Source organism: Plectropomus leopardus, chromosome 16 (assembly GCF_026936395.1).
Source record: "Plectropomus leopardus strain MGB_pleo_1.0 chromosome 16, ASM2693639v1, whole genome shotgun sequence".
Taxonomy (NCBI): Eukaryota; Metazoa; Chordata; class Actinopteri; order Perciformes; family Serranidae; genus Plectropomus; species Plectropomus leopardus.
The window spans coordinates 8,391,926-8,412,598 of record NC_142191.1 but is presented as its reverse complement, the minus strand read 5'-3'; the positions used below and the strand labels follow the sequence as shown (position 1 = coordinate 8,412,598).

The 20,673-nt window shown below is 36.1% G+C and overlaps 2 protein-coding genes across 9 annotated transcripts in view; both read left to right on the top strand.

Moving 5' to 3' along the window:
- Nucleotides 1-1,580: 1,580 nt before the first annotated feature.
- Nucleotides 1,581-7,830, top strand: LOC121955100 (uncharacterized). 5 transcript variants are annotated; one of them, XM_042502898.2, is made up of 12 exons: nt 1,581-1,766; nt 1,912-1,980; nt 2,780-2,901; nt 2,999-3,056; nt 3,648-3,854; nt 3,985-4,053; nt 4,193-4,258; nt 4,385-4,462; nt 4,629-4,706; nt 5,090-5,131; nt 6,549-6,746; nt 6,961-7,830. In XM_042502898.2, the coding sequence occupies exons 2-12, from the start codon at nt 1,920-1,922 to the stop codon at nt 7,212-7,214; spliced, it is 1,233 nt and encodes a 410-aa protein (XP_042358832.2). In that variant the 5' UTR covers nt 1,581-1,766; nt 1,912-1,919; the 3' UTR covers nt 7,215-7,830. The 5 variants fall into 5 exon arrangements, with proteins under 5 accessions (XP_042358832.2, XP_042358830.2, XP_042358835.2 ...); XM_042502896.2 differs by having other exon boundaries at nt 4,373-4,462; XM_042502901.2 differs by lacking the exon at nt 4,193-4,258.
- Nucleotides 7,831-8,662: 832 nt separating this feature from the next.
- akap7 (A-kinase anchoring protein 7) overlaps nt 8,663-20,673 on the top strand; it is a 63,841-nt gene continuing 51,830 nt past the window's right edge. For 2 of the 4 annotated variants that reach the window (XM_042503538.2, XM_088089457.1), the window contains exons 1-6: nt 8,663-9,242; nt 9,357-9,600; nt 10,831-10,983; nt 11,074-11,231; nt 11,746-11,882; nt 15,635-15,795. In XM_042503538.2, coding sequence (XP_042359472.1) covers nt 9,078-9,242; nt 9,357-9,600; nt 10,831-10,983; nt 11,074-11,231; nt 11,746-11,882; nt 15,635-15,795 — 1,018 coding nt within the window. In that variant the 5' untranslated portion in view covers nt 8,663-9,077. The remainder of the gene's footprint in view (nt 9,243-9,356; nt 9,601-10,830; nt 10,984-11,073; nt 11,232-11,745; nt 11,883-15,634; nt 15,796-20,673) is intronic. The other 2 variants (XM_088089459.1, XM_088089458.1) reach the window with 2 other exon arrangements.

The following is a 20,673-nucleotide window of genomic DNA, read 5'->3' as shown; positions in this document are numbered from 1 at the left end:
ACACATAATCAAAGCACACACACACACACACACACACACACACACACACACACACACACCAAAAAAACCCTAACCCTAACACTAACCCTAACCCAACAACAAATACAATACAACAACAATACTCAACGTACAGCCCGCTGGCCTTATTTTTAATTAAAAATGAAAAGAATTGATTCACACTTCACATCCTTGTAAAAAAAAATGTAAATAAAGTACCAGAAAATAGAACTTAGTTATACAAAAATATTCCAACAGAGGTCTGGGCTAATTATTTATATAATAATTACTAATGTTTCTTTATGAACTGGCCCCTGGCTTCATGTCTTTTTGTAAAAATTGAATCTGGGCAAGCAAAGTTGAGAATCCACGATATATATATACTGTGTCGTTGGAGAAGGACAACATGATTAGATTGTAACTTTGTTACACACGCAGAAACGTTTCACTTTATTACGACTGTGCAACGCAAGAAATAATATCTGATCACATAGTTTACTGACTGATTCTTTTTTTCCTTCCTACTAGTAGTAGTAGTAGTATTAATATTAATGTTATTGGTATTTGTAATAGTATATTGTTATTGACATATTATTGTTTATTCTTTATATTATTATTTATTCTTTATATTATTATTTACTTTTTGGTATCATTATTTAAATTATCATTTAAATCATAATCATATTGTGCATAACAGCAGTTGGAGTTGGAGTGCCCCAGATTAATGAGCTCATTTTGGCCCTTTGACTATTATTTCAAATCATTCATGGCATTCAATATATTAATACACCAATACAGAACAGAGATTTTTTTTAATCAACAAATGTGTTTATGTAACTTAAGAGCACGTGACATGAAACTATGTTGAAGTGCGGTAACAAGAGTTGTGTAGTGCTTCCCCCTGCTGGCTATATTTTTTTTTCATCCCAGAATTATGAGACAAGATTTGTTAGGGGGTAAAATGCTCTTTTTTCTGAATTAAGGAGTTTTTTTCTGTTCTGTTTGTTTTATCTGAATAAACAAAATTATGTCTTGTTAATGCAGAAAAACTGGAGCATCTCTGTCTCTTAGACGTTTATTAACTGAATAAAAAAATATCACTGACAACGAAAATGTATGTTTATATGTATTGTAAAATACAGCCGTGTTTCGCATTCACTTGAGAAAAAATTTGTTTTTCTAGATTTATAGAATAGAATTTATTTCATAGAAATTAAAGAATTTTCTCTCAGAATGATGAAACACGTTTTCATGGGAAAAAAAATCAAATCTACTTTTTCTTGTATTAATGACAGATCATTTTATTTATTCAGAAGAAAATTGAACAGAAAAAAAATTCTCCTAAATTCAGAAAAACGAGAGCAGGTTTGTTTCCATGATTTAGAAATGTTGGGGGAAAAAAAATAGAAAAAAAGAGCAGATTTCTTTTTAATGCATTACGCATGCACACGTATTTTTGTTAATAAATATTTCTATTCTGTTAAAAAAAAAAGGAAAAAAGGTTTCAGAGACGTCTGCGTGAACAGTCTCTCTCCGCAAACGTCTGAAGCGTCCTGACGTCACGACGTGAGTAACAACGAAACCTTTTTTTTAACTTTCACTTTCTCTTTATTGTAAACGGCGAGTTATATTTACAAACGCAGAGCGGAAATAAGATCTACGTGACTTTGCATTTTGGTTAAATATTTGAAACTTAAACAACAGCAGATAGTAATTTACTTGAAATTACTGAAGTCAATCATCTGTCGTGTGCTTCGATCAGCTCGAAGGTTTGTAGCCTCTTTCTCTTTCCTCTCATCTTCCTCTCGTCCTGTCCTGTTTAACTTATATACAACAGATTTGTGTGTTTCATAACGCAAAGAACAGATGCAATACAGTGTTGAAATTTATATGATAAATCAGCTTTTTCTGTAGGTGAAATCATGTCAACTTTACTGAAGGAAATAAAGTGCTTCGACAAAGGAGCAGCTGCTGTTTTGGAGAGTAAGTGTCCATTTTTAAAGCTTGTGGTTATTGCAAATAAGCTATAAACAAAGTCAGACTATGTGGCTTCAGATTTATAGGCACAGGAGACTTTTAAGATGTTACATTGGTGCTGGAAACAAAAACAAGGGTTTCTCTTTTAGAAAATAAAATGTAGTAAGGAATTGTATTTTATGTATCAGGGTGGGGTGGGGGTTGGGAGTTCATTTTATTTATTTATTTAGTTTTTATTTTTTATTTCTTAATTTATTTCTGATGTTCCCAAAGCTGCAAAGATATTAATAGCTTATTTTTTGATGTTTTAAAGATAAAAGTTGAAGATGAAATCCTGGAGTTGAAAAAAAAAATGCCTTGTTGGTTAGTTTGTGCAAATGGTTTATTTTTGGTAAAATTTTAGATGAGACGCAGAAGTAACTAATGTTGATAAAATATCATTATGTGAAGCTTACACTTTTTTTTCTTTCTTTTATTTTGATGGAAGTGTTTGTCCCACATGGTGTTCAAGGACTGTCAGAAATGTGAAATTCTTTCGATAATGTTTGTTTTTACAGTTTCTGGATATCATAAATGGGGTCGTTGTGGATAGTTGTAAAAAAAACAAAAAAAAACAAAGAAAAACATGTTTTGGAAGGCGTGTTTTCTTTAAAAGTTGTTATTAAAATAGACCTGAAATGCAGTCATTTAAAGTCGTATGCTCCTACACTGAGGCAAAATAAAAAACATAAGTGTTAGAAAATTATTAATTATTACTATTATTTTCAGTTCTGCTCACCGAGCACCACACCTTTTGTTGTTTCAGAGGCAGAATTACGCACCGACTCGAAGATCAAGTTACTGACTCGAGAAGATCTACGCGATCTGTTTCCTGGACCCGAGAATTTCGGTCTGAGAAAGGGAATCTTTGGCATAATTCAAAAACAGGTAACGACTTTAAATGTGATTATAGAGAGATATGGATATAAACATGTCACCAGGAATTGTACAAGCCAAATTTAATGGAATATTTTTGTTTTGGAAGCCAGTTAACCGGATCCTTAGAGACTTGAAGGGGTTCATCCCAGACCAGTTTCTCAAGGGTGAGTACAGCCTTTTCAGCAGTTACCTTCACTTTTACATTTGACACTTGGGGGTGGAGGATCATGATAGTGATAGTGAAAGCAATTTATGCAACTCCACACAATTTTTTTTTTTACATTTGCACAACAATAACAGAGAAGCAATTGAGCGTTGAACTCAGGCTAGCTTTTGTAATGCTCATAAAATTATATTAAAAGAAAAAATACACAAGTAGAAGAACAAAAATAACGTACACAATTTAGAATAAAACAAAACTTGAATTTAAAGGTTCTGTATTTAACATTCAGATCTGTAATCTGGCAGCAAACCGCAGTTTCTGTGCACGTAAAGACATCATGCAAAGAATGAAGTAACGCTTCCTCTGTTTGTGTGTTGAAATCAAAGCTTTTCTGTTTGCCGTTGCCTGCCACTTACATGTTTGCATTATGGTACTGAATGTCACATGTCCTTTAAATGTATGGCAGACAGGTGACCAATAATTGCAAATGAATGAACTGGATGTAAACAGGAATGTAGTAAATGTATATATGTAAATATGTTTATACTGTCATCCAGATTCTAACATGCACAGTCTGATTCTCTCCGTACAGACGCTCTAACTAACAATGGCGTCTTGGTGGAGTACCTCGGCATGCTGAAGGACATGAAGAACCAAATGGATAACGTCCAGAATTTCATTGATGCTCACATCGGCCTTCTGGAAGAATTCAGCACAAATCAGCCAGAGCGGCAATCAGAAACCCCTGGACTGGAGTCCCACTGTGGACAACCTGATGACCGTCCGCAAGACGCACGAGGTCAGTCTCACTCTTCACTTTGTACCTGAATTATAACTTTGAGAGACTCTTTCAGAGTTGGTTTTTATATGTTTTATTGTAAGATTTGGAGCGACTAAATGCATTTATATTTCTAAATGTGGTTTTCCAGGTACAGATGCCTCTGACAGCAGTGGTTCAGTGATGCTCCCGACTGGCCAAACTGGTGAACATCCACAAGGTACAGAAGGCGAATCTCACTTTCTTTGACTTTACTCTCTCATGATGTAGTATATCAAAATGAAAGTCTTGTCTGGAGTTGATCTGTAAATTTTATCTTATAAGATTTGGAGTCACTAATTGCATTTATGCCATTGTAGGCAGCATGCCAGGTGCACGTATTCTGAACATGTTTCGTCAAATGATGCCCTCGACTGTCTTACCCGGTGACTATTCAGGCTAAACATCTGTCCACCATACTACAATTAGCTGTTAATCAGTTTTTCTATGTTTTTATAGTATTTGGTGTTAGTAATTACATTATGTCATGTACTTAACAGTTTTTTTGCCAGGTACAAGTACCTCAGCTGCTTGTGGTCCAGCGAAGCACCAGTATGACCAAACTGATGTCCGTCCACCAGAAGCACAAGGTGATTCTGACTTTCTTCCATTTAACACTTTCATAACATGTTTAATTGGTTGTATTCACTTTCAATTGAATTCAATTGAATCTCAAAATTAATGTCTCTTTCGGATTTTTTTTATTTTTATCACATACCATGAAGTGCATTTGTGCCATTTTACTTCATTTCCCAGATACAGAAATCTCAGATGCCAGCAGTCAAACGGTGCCCTTTACTGGCCAAACTGGTGGCTGTCCAGAGGCAGCAAACGGTAAATCTCACTTTCTTCCTCTTCACACGTTTTTATGACGTATCAAATTCTCTCATGTTAATGTTTGTTCATGTTTACAACAGCAGCCACATTAATGTGCATCATTTGCTCGAGTAGTACTCAAAATAAGCGCTTTTTTGCACTAGTGAGATCTGAAAATATGTTGAGCTTCAAATATTTAGTTTCCATGTCTGCCAAGCCTTCTATCTACAAATTATAAAATATTTTATTAACCATATTATACTGAAAAAACTTGAATCTGGTAAAGTGAGTCATACAAAAATACTTTTGATCTTTGTTTGACAGCTGCTTGTTATCAAAATTCAAGTTTTTGCTGGATATAAATTAATCTAACTGATTGATAATGTTGTGTTTCTAATTAGGAGAGCCCTTCACCATTTTGTCTCCACAGGACTTTGAGGAAAGTGAGTCTATAATAATGAGACACTCAGCTTTTAAAAGTCAGATTTTATGTGTTAGCACTGAGTGTTAATGTGTCAGTACAGTATATCAAATATAAAGGTTAACTAATAACCTTCCTTATAGCAACATTATATTCAGTCTTCTTCAGTGTGATGATAGTGGGTCTTATGAGACTTTGTCACTGTTTGTTTAAAACAGGAGGCCCTGTTTACACGCATACAGATATTTTTGAAAACATATTTTCCTCTGTGTTTTGGCCTCTTGTCCACATGCAAACAGTTTTTGGTCACCAAAACAGAGACTTTTGAAAATGCCTTCTAAAGTGCACATTTTTTCACTGTTTATTTGTGTGGACATGTAAAACAATGACATGTTATCCTAAATTTGCACATGCCTGTTGTTGCTTTATGTAATGAGCGTACACTAGAAACAGCGACAACAGCCGCAGACTGTTTTGTTTACATTTTTCACAAATTTAGTATTGCTGCACCACTTCACGGACTAATGGAGCCATCTGCTGCATCCCAGTGTTTTCACTCCACCTCACTGTCCGCGGTTTAAAGTCCGCCAGCGTTAATGTTAGCCTTTAACGTTTACATGTTGAGCTTACTTAAAATAATCTTGGAAACAGATTGGAAGTAAAGGAAAGTAAATATAACTATTAATGTTAATTTATGTTTATTTAAAATTGTTTATATATATATATATATATTTGTTGTTTTTTAAATTGTAAACATTTTTTAAAAATTAGCTGTATTTAATTGATTTTGTGAAGTTGTAACAACTTCTGTAAATCAAGTTAGTCTAAATAATCTTGATCATGAAAAAGAGGAATTTTCCAAAGATAAAGTTTGGAGATCTGTGAGTTCTGTTTTGTTAATATGTTCAAATATGACTGATTAGTTTAGGCCGAGCAGAATACAGATATATGTGACGCAGTAAAGTTGGTTTGCTGAAGTTGCTTAAACTTAGAAAGATTAATTTTTATTACACTTGTCTTCTTGAAGTTTCAACAACCTCACAAAATCAACATGAATATATACATAAATATAACCAAATTTTAAGTAAACTTAACAATTGGATATAAACTAAACGCAAATTAATAGTTATATTTACTAAGATTTTTCAAGGCAAATTGATTTCTAGATTTTTTTTAAGTAAAATCAATTTGTCAGATTTTACAGTGTACCTTTGTGACGAGTTACACTGAAGATAGCTTGTGCTTGTGTGATAGTGATTTGGGTTGTTTTTTTCTTTCTAGTGTGGACAGAATTATTTTTTGTGAAACAGAGGGGAGAAATATCTCTTAAAAACTATCTGTATACACGTATATAGGGCCTAAATGTATCAATGAATAGGTCCAATCCACTCTTGTGAATGTGTAAATCTGTTTTTGCACAACCTTTTTTCTTTCTATAGCCACATTGAGGTACCAGATGGTTATTGGTGGTAAAACCTTTAATGCCGAAAAACAGCTGATGGAGAAAGTGAAGGAACACATTCGGGATTCAGTTCCGTTTATTGAATCCAATGAGGATTACCAGATCACATTTGTCTTCTGTCCGATAAGTTCTCGCGTTGCGTCAGATGTTGAAGCAGTCATGGCTGGTGTCAAAGGTAAGATTTTCCCACTCTGTGATCTATGAGTTAAAAGGTTCTCTGACTTATATAATCTAAGTCAAGACATATTTATGTGTTAATGTGTACAAAAAATTCCAATAAAGGGAGATTTTAATATTTTGATTATCATTGGTGGGCAGTCTGTACAGATTTAAGCTCAATTTTCCATCCTGACTGTCTCTCCTTATCAACTTTCTGTCATTCTCCTCAGGTGATAAGCCTGTCATTCTGGTGCTGATGTACCACATGCGTGAGGTCAAGCCCACGGCATCTATGAGAACATGGAACGAGGACAAAAGAGTTGTGTTGCATGTCAGCGTTTTCTACCATGAGACAGTGTGCGGATTACTGAAGTGTGGGCACAATAATGCTGCTGTCTCCGAGATATACAAAACATTACAGGAGAGCTTTAACTGGGGTGGTTCGACTCGCAGTGCGTCTGGTTGTGGTTGGTTCAAATCCTAGAAGGAGGTCAATAGAAAAAAAAGCTATAATAAGAAATAGAACTGGCATTGTTGGTGGTGGTCTTGATGGTGTTATTTCAGCTCACATTATTTTTCAGTTTAATCATGTAATAACACAGAGTTTTATTATTAATTATGCGCGATTGAAGTTCTCAAGCTTCGTCATGTGACTTGTGTTTTGGCAGTTTTTGAATCAGTCAACATAAACAAAAACAAACAAAGCCTCTTTAAAATACGCATCACTTAATAGATCAAAGAAAAACAAGTGGACTTGAGCTGCCATCGACCATCAGACTTTATGGGAAGTTTTGATTTGAAGAAAAAAAAGTTTACAATAGAATTCCTCTAGCCGGATGTACAGTGATCAGTTTTGCCATTATTATCTTTTCTGTATATATTAAGACTTAAATGTGCAGTAAGTAATTTAAGATTGTGAAAAATTTTAGTAACTTGCTAAAGAATTAACTTTGTGTATTTATCTAGGACAGGCACTCAACAATTAATCAAAAAAAAAAATGCTGGATTTCATTGTGAAGTTATTTTACAGAAAGCATATTAAACGTGTGATAAGTATTATACCTGATACTTTCAATAAACTACAATAATGGGTGTAATAATAGTGTCTGTGGTCCTTTACCATTAACGTGGCACATGTGTCTTATTAATGTAGCAGTTTAAGACAGTGGTGTCCAAACATTTTTTAATGGGGGCCAGATTTTAAAATTTAAAAACACCTGGGGGACAGCTGTCTCTCGCATCATGAGTTACTTGAAATAAAATTCAAATGAGTAAAATGCAACTGTTTTATCTTTCAGTGAAAACTGTATAACCAATCACTGCTCCTGGAGTCAGTTGCCCTCGCTGTCGACTATATGCCTCTTTGCTGTGGTCATGTCTGTTACCTGGCAGGAAATGTCTGCTGCTAGGTTACCAGTAGTTTGCGCATTTTGTCTATGAAACTTGTCTTTGCAGACAAACTATGTGATTTTTTTTTTTAATAGAAAATCTTGCAAATTTAGGCTTTGGATTTTTAAAAAGTCAGGAGAACTTAAACAACTTCACAATTCACACTTACACAGCAGCAGTCACATTTAGAGCAAAACATTTTAAGAACCATGCATTATAATTTTATCTTTTTATGGTTTGACTCTCTGTATGGCTGATCTCAAAGGCCAAAAATATTATATCTTATTCAAGTTAAAACCAGGGTATTTAAATACGGATGTCATAATGATTTGGCAGCATATTTTTTAAACTGTAGTAATTACAGCTACACTGATAAATACCGAATTCGTGTAAATACAATTTAACAGAATCATCTACTAAAACACAATGGAAATATTCATGCTTATTATTTTTGGGCGCAGTTAAAATGTCAAGTACCAGGTGCTTTTATTGTGGAAAGAAAACAGCGCTTTTGCTGTGAAAAACCAGGCCGGAAGTGTGACATTGTTTACAAACAGAAGCTGCTTCCAGTCGGCTTTCCAAGTTAGCGTGTGTCGTGCGCGTGCTGTGGAGCTAAAACGTCTTTTCCGTTACTTGTTTGGATGTTTCTCTGACAAAGACTGTCGACAGCGACATTTGTGCACCAACAACACAAACTCACGTTGTCGAAAATAATGTTCCGGTTAGTTTTGCTTGCAAGCTAACAGTTAGCTAGCTTAGCAGATGTTGGGAGCGTGGCTGTTTGACTTCAACAGGTGTTACCTGTTAGCCACAAGTAAGCAAAGTCTGTCTGTCGTGGTTTCTCTTCGGTAACTATCCCGAAGAAAGATGTAGGTAATTATTCTCTGTTTTTGCTGTCAGGCTGTTAGCTGTAATTGTTAGCGCCAGTTGTAGCTAAAGTTTGTCACACTTGTGTGTCATGCTCCTCGGTCGCCTCCTGTTCAGACCCTTCAGATCGACGTGCTCAAGTATCGTTTGTTTGCAGAAGATTTTTGCTGTCATTAAACTACCATTTAGCAGATCTACCAGTCAGTGTCTGAACGTCAGTGCGCTGAAACCATCTGCACATCGGCTCCCATTGAAGGTAATGAAATAAAAGTCAAAAAGAGGAGGTAACAGTAATGCAGTCTTGCTCCCTGTTAACACAAAGTGCAACATAATGATTGTGTGACCTGGTGATGTTATCTCTCTGTTTTAGGCACAGTCCTGTCTGTACCAGCTATCAGTGTGTAATATGCAGCCTGCCTGTATCTCCTATGGCAAAGAAACTGCTGCCATTGCCTCAGATGATGATGATGAGGAGGAGGAGGGTGGAGGTGAAGGTGTGGTTGGACAGGAGAGCGGAAAAAAAGATGAGTTTGAGATGAAGATGCTGAGTTCAGGTCAGATGGATGCAGTTACTATGGAGGTCCAGCAAGACACTGAAGCCTCCACAGTGTTGGGTGAGTACAACTGACTGATTTGTTGACGGGGTTTGACAAAAACTGATTCAGCACATGTTCAATCAGACTTTATGTGTATAGCACTTTTTTTTCTCTCTTTTTTTGTTTTAAACATGTATCTATTAGTTTTAAGCTATTATACTTTTAAACACACGATATACAAAACAACTGAACTTTCCCAAAAGGGAGTGTATGGCAGTGACAAAAACATAAGTAATAAGAATAATAACAATAATAAAAAAATTAAAATGAAAAAAGAAAGGAAGTTAAACACAAATTGTCATGCAAAAGGTCATCTTATAGCACTTTTCCTACAAACAGACTGTAACACAACGTGCTTCATACAGCAAAACCAGAATCCAAATCAAACACATGAATGAAAGCAAAACTTTGTGATTAAGTAAAGCACTAAAAAATAGGAGTACTCATTAAAACCATGAACTGGGGAAACGCTACCATCAGAGGTAGAATAAAACCTATAAATAGACATATATAAATGAATAAATAATAAATTGATAAAATGATAATAGTAATAATAAAAAAGATTAAAAAAATTAAAATACCTAAACTTTAAATGAGTGGTAAATGATGAGATAACAGTACAAAGTAAAATAATTAATAAATATGTTAAAAATAATGAAATGATATATGAAGCTGTAATACTGTGAAACAGACTACAATATATACATAGTCAATAAATGAATAAGTAGATTTTGTTAAAATAAGTGCCAAACTGATAAGCACAATTAATAATGGCACTGATATCAATACATTTTAGCAATTCCGAGTTTCTGAAAGATATCAAACCAGATTTTTTCTGGTTAAATTCTGGAAAAAGGCATCTGAATGCAACACAAGAAAACAGATGTCAGTCCAGGTGTTAAAGTGTTTTTAATCTCATGTATGAGCAGTAAAAGTCCAAGAAGCCTGTACGTTATTAATAAATTTGCAATTCTCTTGTTCAGGAGGGCTTTATTAAATGTAGCTGTTATCATGCAATGAAATGTTTCAGTAAAATAAATAAATTAATAAATAATTAAATTAATGTATCATCCAGAAAGTTTTTGTGTATTTGACACAGAGACTTAACGTGCCTGTCAATGTGTATACACAAATCTCTGCTTAAACTGCGTATACTATTGCTTTATACTATTAATGTGGAGAGTAAGGAGGTTCTCTTGGTTTCTAAATATAAATAAATAATAAATAAATGTATTTCTTTTCTCTCAGCAGGATCAAGTGAGAAGAAGATGAAGAGGAAGATGAGGAGGGAGAAGATGAAATTACTGAAGAAACAAATTAAGTCTGCAGATCCTTCTGAGAATTTAATGTCAGAGCTTCCGTTTTCTCTCACCAGCCCCACCACATGGAAAGAGCTTGGATGTGTGTATATTCCTAAAATTATTATGATATAATCTTTGAATTAAGTCTTTTACTTATTTCAAGTGTAAAGTATGTTTTCTCTTCCTCTAGTCTGCAGCTCAGAGTCAACTCAGAAGAAGAGAAAGAGGAAGAGAGGAGACAGTGGAGGGAAAGTGGACAGTGAGGAAGATTCAGAGAAGAAGACGAAGAAAAAGAAAGAGAGCAAGCGACCCAACTACTTTGTCTCCATCCCTATCACCAACACACAGGTAAAAAAATGTCCACTTAATTGTTTGCTTTAAGAATCATGCTGGAATTTGTGCTCACTGTATCCCATTTTTACAAAATTGCATGTACTTTTCAATTCATGTCTAAGTTTTGCAATGATTTTAAAATCATTAAATTCATCAGTGAATCGCCTGGTTGTTTCAGCTCCAGTAGCAACCAAATTCACAATATCATTCATGTTTGCATGTTTGCACTTAAACCAACTACCCAAAAGTCAAAACAATCTGTGCTTTCACCTCCAACATTTTAACAAAAATATCCTAAAACTTCAAATATAAGCCTAGTCCCTTTTAAACACCTAGTACCTTTTACTAGCCTGGAGTGGCTACCACGCTGTTCATTTTTATAGATGTTTTTTGGATGCATAATAGTATATAGTTCTCAGAAAGTGAAGATTGGTGATGAAGTACGAGAAAACGAGCTGTACGCTGTATCACTGTATGTGACAGCATCAGCCGGCTGCTGTTGATTGAATGTACATTTATCCAATGACAGATCAGTTCAGCTGTGACCAAGGTCCAAGAGGCGGTGCTTCAGCAGGAGCCCCTGCTGGCCAAAGCCATGATCCCTGTCCCAACTCTGCACATCACGCTGTTAGTCACTCATCTCGCCAGTCAGGAGCAAGTAGACCTGTGAGTGGATGCACACAAACACAAACAAAACAAACACAACACATTCACACATTGATGCACCTGCTGGTCCCTAATTGGCTCAGTAATATTTACACACACTGTCACAGCTCTAAAATGTCATAAATAACTCAAAAACTGGGGAAAATAAGTGCAGTCAATAATTGGGGCTTTAGCATTTTTGTGGTGAATTTCAAGCATTTAAAGCTTCGATACAGTGAATTTGTTTCAAACAGTCAAACTTTTTCACAGCAGATATTTCTGAGTTGTAGCAGGATAGGCACGGGTGTTAGTATTTACATTAATGATGATTTTGTGCAGCGACAGAGAGCCCCTGTGCACGATAACTGAACCCTGGAACTGGCTCATCTGAGCAGAGTGAGGCCATTATTAATGTCAATTACACCTGTGCTTTTTCTAGATCTGGACGCAACAGTCTCTGTAAGGGTGATTTGTCTTGTTTGTCGTCCATGTTTCAATTATTCTTGGGTGTGTTCGTCAATAGATGTCGTTTGTGTTCCACCACAACTCTGCGCACGGTACAAAACAGTTTACCCCTGCTTTCATGCAAAACATCAGGGGATTGCCTTGCATGGTATTTAGCAGTAATTTTTGTTAGTAAACGTGAGACATTCGTGTTGCACAAGTCTGCATCGTCACAACCACAAACTATAAAGTACGTTTGGTAACGTTATGTATGCGATTGGTGAAACACACAGGAAATGGTCATATTTACAAAAAAAAGATGTGCTGATTGGACAAAATTGCAAGGTCACATGAATTTCATGGGAAGTGTTTGAAATGGCATTAATTGTTGCAATCTTAACATCGTGACATCCGGGAGGGGCTGACAGAGGCATCCGGACACGATAATTGCTGACACACAAAACATCGAGCATGGCTTCCATACAAGACATCATAATATGAAGAGGAAAATGCATCCTGTGGTTTCACAAATAATGTTGTTTTTTTGGTTGTTTTTTATAAAGCAGTTTCAGTTTTACTGATTTGCCAGTCAGCTGAGATGAAACGGTGTGCGCTGAATTACATTACATTGAATTTGTGCCATACATAACACACTCAACAGCATGAAGATGAGTCACTGCTTGAATACCAAACAGCTCATTAACTGTTTAAGACTGAGCTGCCAGAAAATTGAACAGTTCAAAGTTCAAAATGTATTCCAATACTGGTGCTAGTGTATCGATAACAGTGAATGCAGAAGACTGTATATATTGCAATATTGATTTGCCGCTCGCTGATGCACAAACAGTCATTCATGCAGCTGAATACTAATCAGCTTTTTGACGTAAGTGCACACACACAGATCTGTGCTGTACACTGTATTTCTACAGGGAGTGTTTGTTGTGATGTGTAACCTTTGATGCAGGATAGAATAGGATAAGATTGGTCTTTTTTTTTTTTGTCCTGGTTTCTCCATTTTTCTTATTGCTCCCCAAGGACATAACACACATTAATGCTAAGATACTGAAATAACAGAGTAGTCCTCAAATTAGTTTACTGCAACAATCTTATTTTCTCTTGCTGTCCAATTCAGTCTCTGTGATGCTGTACGTGTTCACGTCAGAAAGTCGAACAGGGCCCTGCTCATGTTTGTTGTAGTTAGGGATGTAGTTTTGTTTTGTTATTACTGTAATCGCAATTTCAGCTTATGAGATAAACACACTGAAAGCACTCTGGGATATTTTGAAAGAGAGTATCTATAGAAAACTGCAGTTTAAAATGTGTCTTCATTCTTTTTTAACAGTGCCTTTTTTCACTTTAGTGTTCAATTTGTTCAATGAAAAAAAGGTTGAAATAATTTCTAATACATACATTTATTTTTTTAATTCAACAATGCATTTGTTTTATTTTAGCTGTATACTGAAAGCAGCAGAAATACAGAACCAAGGGCACTTTAATATCTGTTTATAACTCGCAAGTAATATCATTATAGCCATATTCAACAACTTTATTGAATATTTTCCTCATATTCTGCAGCCCTAGTTGTAGTAATGAATGCACAGTCTAAAGTTACTGCTTGAAGACAGGGATGCAGAGTTCTGCAGAGACTAATTACCAGCGTGTCACGTCAGATGCTGCTTCTGTTTTATCTCTTCCTCTCAGCACTTCCAGGAAAGCTGCTCGATAGGTCTATAAATATTTTAGGTTTAGATTCCAATAATGAGCTTAAAAACACTGTTGAAGGAGAACAGGCCCTAGGCTAGAATGTAGTCTGAGGCTTTTATTAATAATCTGAATAAAATGGCTCCTTTTAAACTGGCTTCATCCCTTTCTTTTGTAACATTTTAAAGGGTATTATCCAGACATTTTTTTCATATTGGTATTGTGTTAGTGACAGTGCTGCAGTGTGACATTTAGGGTCAATTGCGCACCATCAATTTACATCCGCTAAAAGTGTTTGTTTTGCCACTGACAGGCTCAGAGTGTTGTTTTTTTAGTGTCTAACAACATTTTGGAAATGATCCCTAAAGAGATAGAGCTTTTCTTTAGTAAGATCATTTTTGTTTAATCAGAAACAGCCATATCCAAACTCACCACACTCCATTTAAATAAACAGTAATTTTATCATCCTAAAACAGATCAGTCATAGTTGACAGAAACAAAATAAAATTCACAGAAAACATCTTGGTTCATCTTTCTACTGTTTCAACAATCAACAACTCTGGTTTGGTTGAAAGAAACCCTTAATTAATCCGCTCAGTTCTGAAAATATGCTGGCTCTTTACATGCTATAATTACCGTTTATTTAAAAATAGTCTGGTTTGTTTGGGGATAGTGAATATGAGGCTGTTGAATAAAAATGATCTTACTCTCTAAGAAAAGGGTCTTTCTCTGTAGGGATCCTTTCCATAATGTCGTCAGACACACAATCTGAGCCTGTCAGTGGCAAAAACAAGTACTTTTGTGGATGTAAATTGATGATGCTCAGTAGCCTACAGAGATTTCAGTGCAGCCTGAAGCAGTTTAGGGCTCCAATGTTCTTTCTCTGGACATCTGGATTTCAAAAACCTTTGTTCCTATGTGCCACTTAGACTAAAAACATGGAAAAATAGAGTCTAGGCTGAAAAGTTGCCCTTGTAAATTTGTCCCGATGAACATATTCAGCACATTTTTCTTCATTTGTAGTGGTCAAATATCACGACACACACTGCAAACCTAACCAGTATTATCAATGAGGAAAAGTGCTACCAATTTGTAGTATTTTAGGTGAATTTAAAGAAATATAAAAAAAAACAAAAAAAAAAACGGTTTACCACATTGAATATTTGGTACAAAAAAAGTAAATTTTATGTTCCGAAGTTCTGACCCTGATGAAGGCCACTGTCCAAACCGTGTCAGTCTTGCGATAAAGTTGTCCTAAATACTACAAGTGTTGCTGGAGTTTCTCCGCTTTTGATATATCTCAATTCTCCCTGGAAGCACCCTGGAAGTAGGTGAAGTTGCTCCAGACACCCTCATCCCGTATATTGAAGTTTTAACATTTCATCAGAAAGTGCTACAAATAACGAAGGCTTTTAAGATACGAAAAATCAATGCAGCTGTGGAACGTGCCAGACCTGTTATTTGATGAAACTGATGCTTAAGCTGCATCAAGTAGAAGATTGTGCCATTAGTAATCACTAGATTCTCTCGTTATGTAATATGAGAGCGAGGGAGAGAGAGGATTAAGTTGTGAATTGATGCGTGTGTGTGTGTGTGTGTGTGTGTATGTTGTGTATATTTTGTTATAGGGCGGCGACCGTGCTGGCTAAGGTCGAGCTGTCATTGGCTGAGCTGCTCGGTGGGCGGGACCTGGTGCTGCCCTTCTCAGGGATCAGTCATTTCAGGAAGGAGGTGGTGTTTGTTGGGCTGACCCCCGGACAACACAGACACACACTGGACAGTCTGGCAGGTAAACATTTCACTTTTTTGTCATTTTTTGTCCCTCTTTCTTCTTCTGTCCTCCTTGGACATGTGTTTCTGGCTGTCGATGTCGTTTTCTTACCTCTTGTGCTGTATTTTCACCAGGGGATAGATTTCATTAGAGGATGTTAATGTGATACAGCACTTTCTGTTTTGTGTCCCTGTGGAGGGACGTCTGAACTCGGGGTCAGCTGAGGATGTCGGGAGGGTTTTGGTATGGGAGGTCACAGATTAGACAGCTTTAGGAGATCGAAGGGTATATTCTGGGTGTGTGTGATAAACTGAGTGGGTCTATTCTAACAGTCACATTCAAAGTTCATAGGTGGCCTGAGCCTGATTTTTGTTGTGGACTGATTTTGGGAGCAGGTTTAGCAGAATTATTTGACTTTAAATTAAGCCATGCGCCACATGTAGTGTGTAAAATATTGGTTTTGAATAAAAACAAACAGTGAAAATATTAAAGCTGCAACGACTACTCCGTATATCAGTTATATGATTGAAAGAAAAGTTATAGCCACACTTTTTGATGATTGATTCATTGTTTTTTCAAGGCAAAGAGAGTTTATTTATATTGCACAGTTCAGCAACAAGGCAATTAAAAGCACATAAAACTTCAAAAGCATTGAAACAGAAAAAAATATATATTAGAAAAGGAAATTTAAATGCATTTAAAACTTAATTAAAGAATCAGAAGTAGAAAATAAAAACAAGCTAAAAATAACTAAGTCAGGTGTTAAATACAAGTATAAATAAAAAAATACATACATTTCAAGCAAAAATGTCAAACATTTGCTCGTTCCAGCTTCTCAAACGTGAGAATTTTCTGCTTTTTTGTCATTTATGATAGTAAATGAAAAGTCTTTGGGTTTGGATTGTTGGTCGGACAGTTGAAATCGTCACTTTGGGCTCTCGGTATTTGTGATGAGCACAGGGTGCCTGTGGGTCCTTAAAAAGTCTTAAAATGTCTTAAATGCAATTGTATGAATATTAGACCTTAAAAGTCATTAAACTGTCTTAAATTTGAATTTGTGAGGTCTTAATTGCCCCAAATATTTGATCTAATTTCAATTTTCCATTGAGCAATTTCTTCAGGAAAGTCCACAATTCTGACCTACCACCGAACCTAATATTTTACATTATACTTGTGCAAATCTGTTGGCAAAATGAAAATGAACTTAACTCACTCTAATAACCATATTCCTACATAAAACCTGCATGGGACCCCATAGATGCTATTTAAGAAAAGGATTATTTGTCCAAAAATGTGTCTGGAATTTGGCTAAAAATCATCTTGAAAAGGTCTTAAAAAGCATGAAATATATGACTGACATCTGCTGATTTTTTGATATTTTTACACAAAATGATTAATCAACTAATTGTATAAACAAACTTTAGATTAATCAAAAATGAAAGCAACAGTTTGTGGCACCCCTAAAGAACATATTGTGTTGATAGATGTAAGCTGTGATTTGCAACTTGCCCTGATTTGATTTTCAGTGCCACCGTGTCCTTTTTCTTAAACGGTTTAAGTGGATTTGGTCAAATAATAGGGTGTTTGTGTGTTTTTCTGTGTGTGCATGCATAGCTGCATACTATATTCACACATATCTGGTGTTTTGCATGTAATTTTTCTTCATTTATCTTCTTACATTTGTCATTCTGCATCTGTATACATTTGTGGGAGTGAATGCAGAAGTATTTGCGTGTATGTTTTTGTGTGTTGTGCTTTTGGCAACAACACTAAGCCAACATTTCTAAGAGGATTCTCGCTCCATTGCTCCTGCGACACCAACACACACACGCATACTTGTCCACACGTACAAAGTAACATTTGCTAAATAAGAAAAATGCAGTGATTTATAAAAGGAGACACATGCAATTTGGCACACTTATTGCCCACTGAATGCGTATGTGATTCACCAAGTACTAATTCTATAATTCTGGCTCTTAAAGACATCCTGATGCTCACACATATTTATATTAAAATGCCGGAACATACAGAATTGGAGCAGCATGTTTGCTTACGTGTGGACTTCCTCGCTGCTCATCTGCTGTATTAACTGCTCAGATCAGAGCAAATACTGCATTTGGCATATTAGTGATGGCCAAGCTGAGACAAATCCCAAAAGGCATTTCATCTCAGGGCTTCATATAAATAGGAAATGCAGTAAATTAAGCTTTTAAAGAGATAGAGCTGCAAGGGCAGAGGCTGTACATAATTACCTTGGCTATCAGGTTTTTTTTTTTAATCGTAAAAAGTTATACATTTTATCGGAATTGTCAGTCTTTATATGAGAAATTAGTTATTTGTGAGTTTTTGTGAGCTTTTCATACCAAATACTCTGCTCCTAAGAGCGGTGCCAGTTCTATGCAGAATCAGTCACCGGCGATCGACAAGCAATGCATGTGGGTTAGATTCGTGTCCGTCCTCTTCTTAGCTCTTGGCTCTGATGTCATGCAAAAGGGTACGGCGATAATCTCGCTACATCGAGGAGGACACAGATTTTAGAGCCAGGCATCGGAGTTTCTCTCCACCAACGGGAAGGCCCAGGGCAGGATGGGAAACGCCTGGCTCTCAGCTGATCAAACAGCTGACTGGTTTAGATGATATCTCAACAATATGATGTTTCAGATAAACTCTTTATTCTTGTTGAATTTCAGAGATTTGGGATTTATTTGTCTTATTGAAGGTTTTTTTCTATTAACAGAAAACATGTTGTGGCTGATGGTGACGTTTAGTATTTAGAGAGTAAATGCATTCATCATGAACTAAACGTAGTCTATTGTATATTAACACTGGACTTTTAATTATTTTAGGGACTGTTTAACAACACAAATAGCTCTGACTGTCGGCTGCCTGTTTGCACTGAAAGCGGTTGTGTGTGTGACTGTTAGGCTGGTGTTTGTGATGTATGTTATGTAGTTTGAGGGTGACAGGTTCCCTCAGCAGATTAATATCCAGCTGCAAACTGATATGATGCTGTTTAACATAAGAATTCATGTAAAAGGTTGAACCATGAACAGAAATGACAGATCGCCTGTGTAATATGTTCAGAGGTTACTTTGACATAATCATAATAATTGGAGACTGAACAAACAGATAGACGGATCTGATAAGATTTGAATGAATCAGAATCAAATCTAACAGGATGTGGGTTTTTCTGTGCCTTCCTGTACAGACTGAAGGCTGCTGGAAAAGTCAGAAATCTATCCGACTTGATCACGGCTGTTTGTCACCACCTCCTTCTGTGGCCGCCTGCTCTCGTCCACTGTCCAGGCTGTCCACCTCGAAACAAGCCCAATGAGCCGAAAAGGGCGTGGTAGTGATGGAGGGAATGTGTCCTCTTGCGAAGACATAATAACATGCAGCATCAACATTATTAAATGTGGATCTGCTCCAACAAATGGTGCCTCTCAGCCGACGTAAATAGAGGCTGAACCTCTGTGATTGACTCAATCAAACACAACCAACCTTTGAGCGACTGAGTGCACGTTGCAGCAAATGTAAAGTGTGTTGGAAAAGTATCGATAGAAACAGTTTTACTCAGTTGACACTTTCAGCCCCTCTCTAGAACGGCCACTTATCAATCCTAGGTTAACATCCGAAACTAGACACAAGAGGCTTGTCAAGCTTTCACAACAAAATGCAGAGTGTGTGCAGCCAAAACTTTCACCAAAGATGCAACAGGAGAGATGTTGGATATGGATTAAACCGTGTGTAAGAGCTCACTCACAGCTGAATTCATTAAAGATGAACAAAAACTCTTGTGTTTGTTGATGTTAGCTATCTTTAACGTTAGTAAGGCACACAGTTGAAAATTAATTATAAATAACTGATGTTTTAACCTAAGAAATTGTATACCATTTGAGGCTGTTTGCAATTAAATTAAAGAAATGTAAAGCGGGATAATTTGGTTTTTCTGGCAATGGGCTAAAATAATTTGAAGATGTGACCTTTGGCTCTGTGAAATTGCACAGTGTACATCCTCCCTTCTTTTTTGACATTTTATAGGCAGAATGATTCATTTATTACTTGGAAAAAAAGTGCAAATGAATCAATAATGAAAATAATCATTAGTTTGCAGCCCTACTTAAAAAACACCAATATAATGACTTACCCTGCTGTGCAAGAACATTGTTGTTCCTGAATATTTTGTCCTAAATTGTCAAGACCTGAGGTGACACTTAGCACTGGGTCCAGTAAACTTTTCATCTATTTTAATCTCTTCTTTATATACAATATGCTGACAATATATATATATTGTGAATATAGCTCTCAAATGCTTACTGTAGTCAGTTCCTTGTCCTTGATATTTCAGTACTTGTACTTCAGGAAATTTGCCATCATTTCCTTTGGAATATCTCAGTGATGTCTCTAAAAACATCATATTGACATGCCAGGTGTGAAAGCTTAACAGGTTTGACAACACAAGCCAAGGGACGCTGGGCGTGAAAGGGTCAATAATAGCTCATTTCATGTTGACGTTTAGGTGGTGACATTTTGTCGTAACTGCCTCAGGTGAAGTATGTCAGTAGTATGGCTATTTATGGCCAAAATCACAGCAATACTTGTACGTTGTCTGAACACCTATTTGTTAAACAGAGGCATCAGAACATATATTACATTTATTAAACATAATTCATGTGGGAAATAGCGCCAAGTAGTCGAGTCTAATTTGTCAGTTTTATTTCAGAGATGAAAAATGAAACAAAAGAAGATGAAACACAAAAATTTGAGAGTCCATATTGTTAGTTGTGGAAAAGCAAAATGAGGATAAGGCAGGAAGTCAGACTCTCCTGTCCGCTCGTCTGCTCCCTCCACCTCTGATATTGATTATATACTAACCTTTCTCTCCCTGTAGAGCTC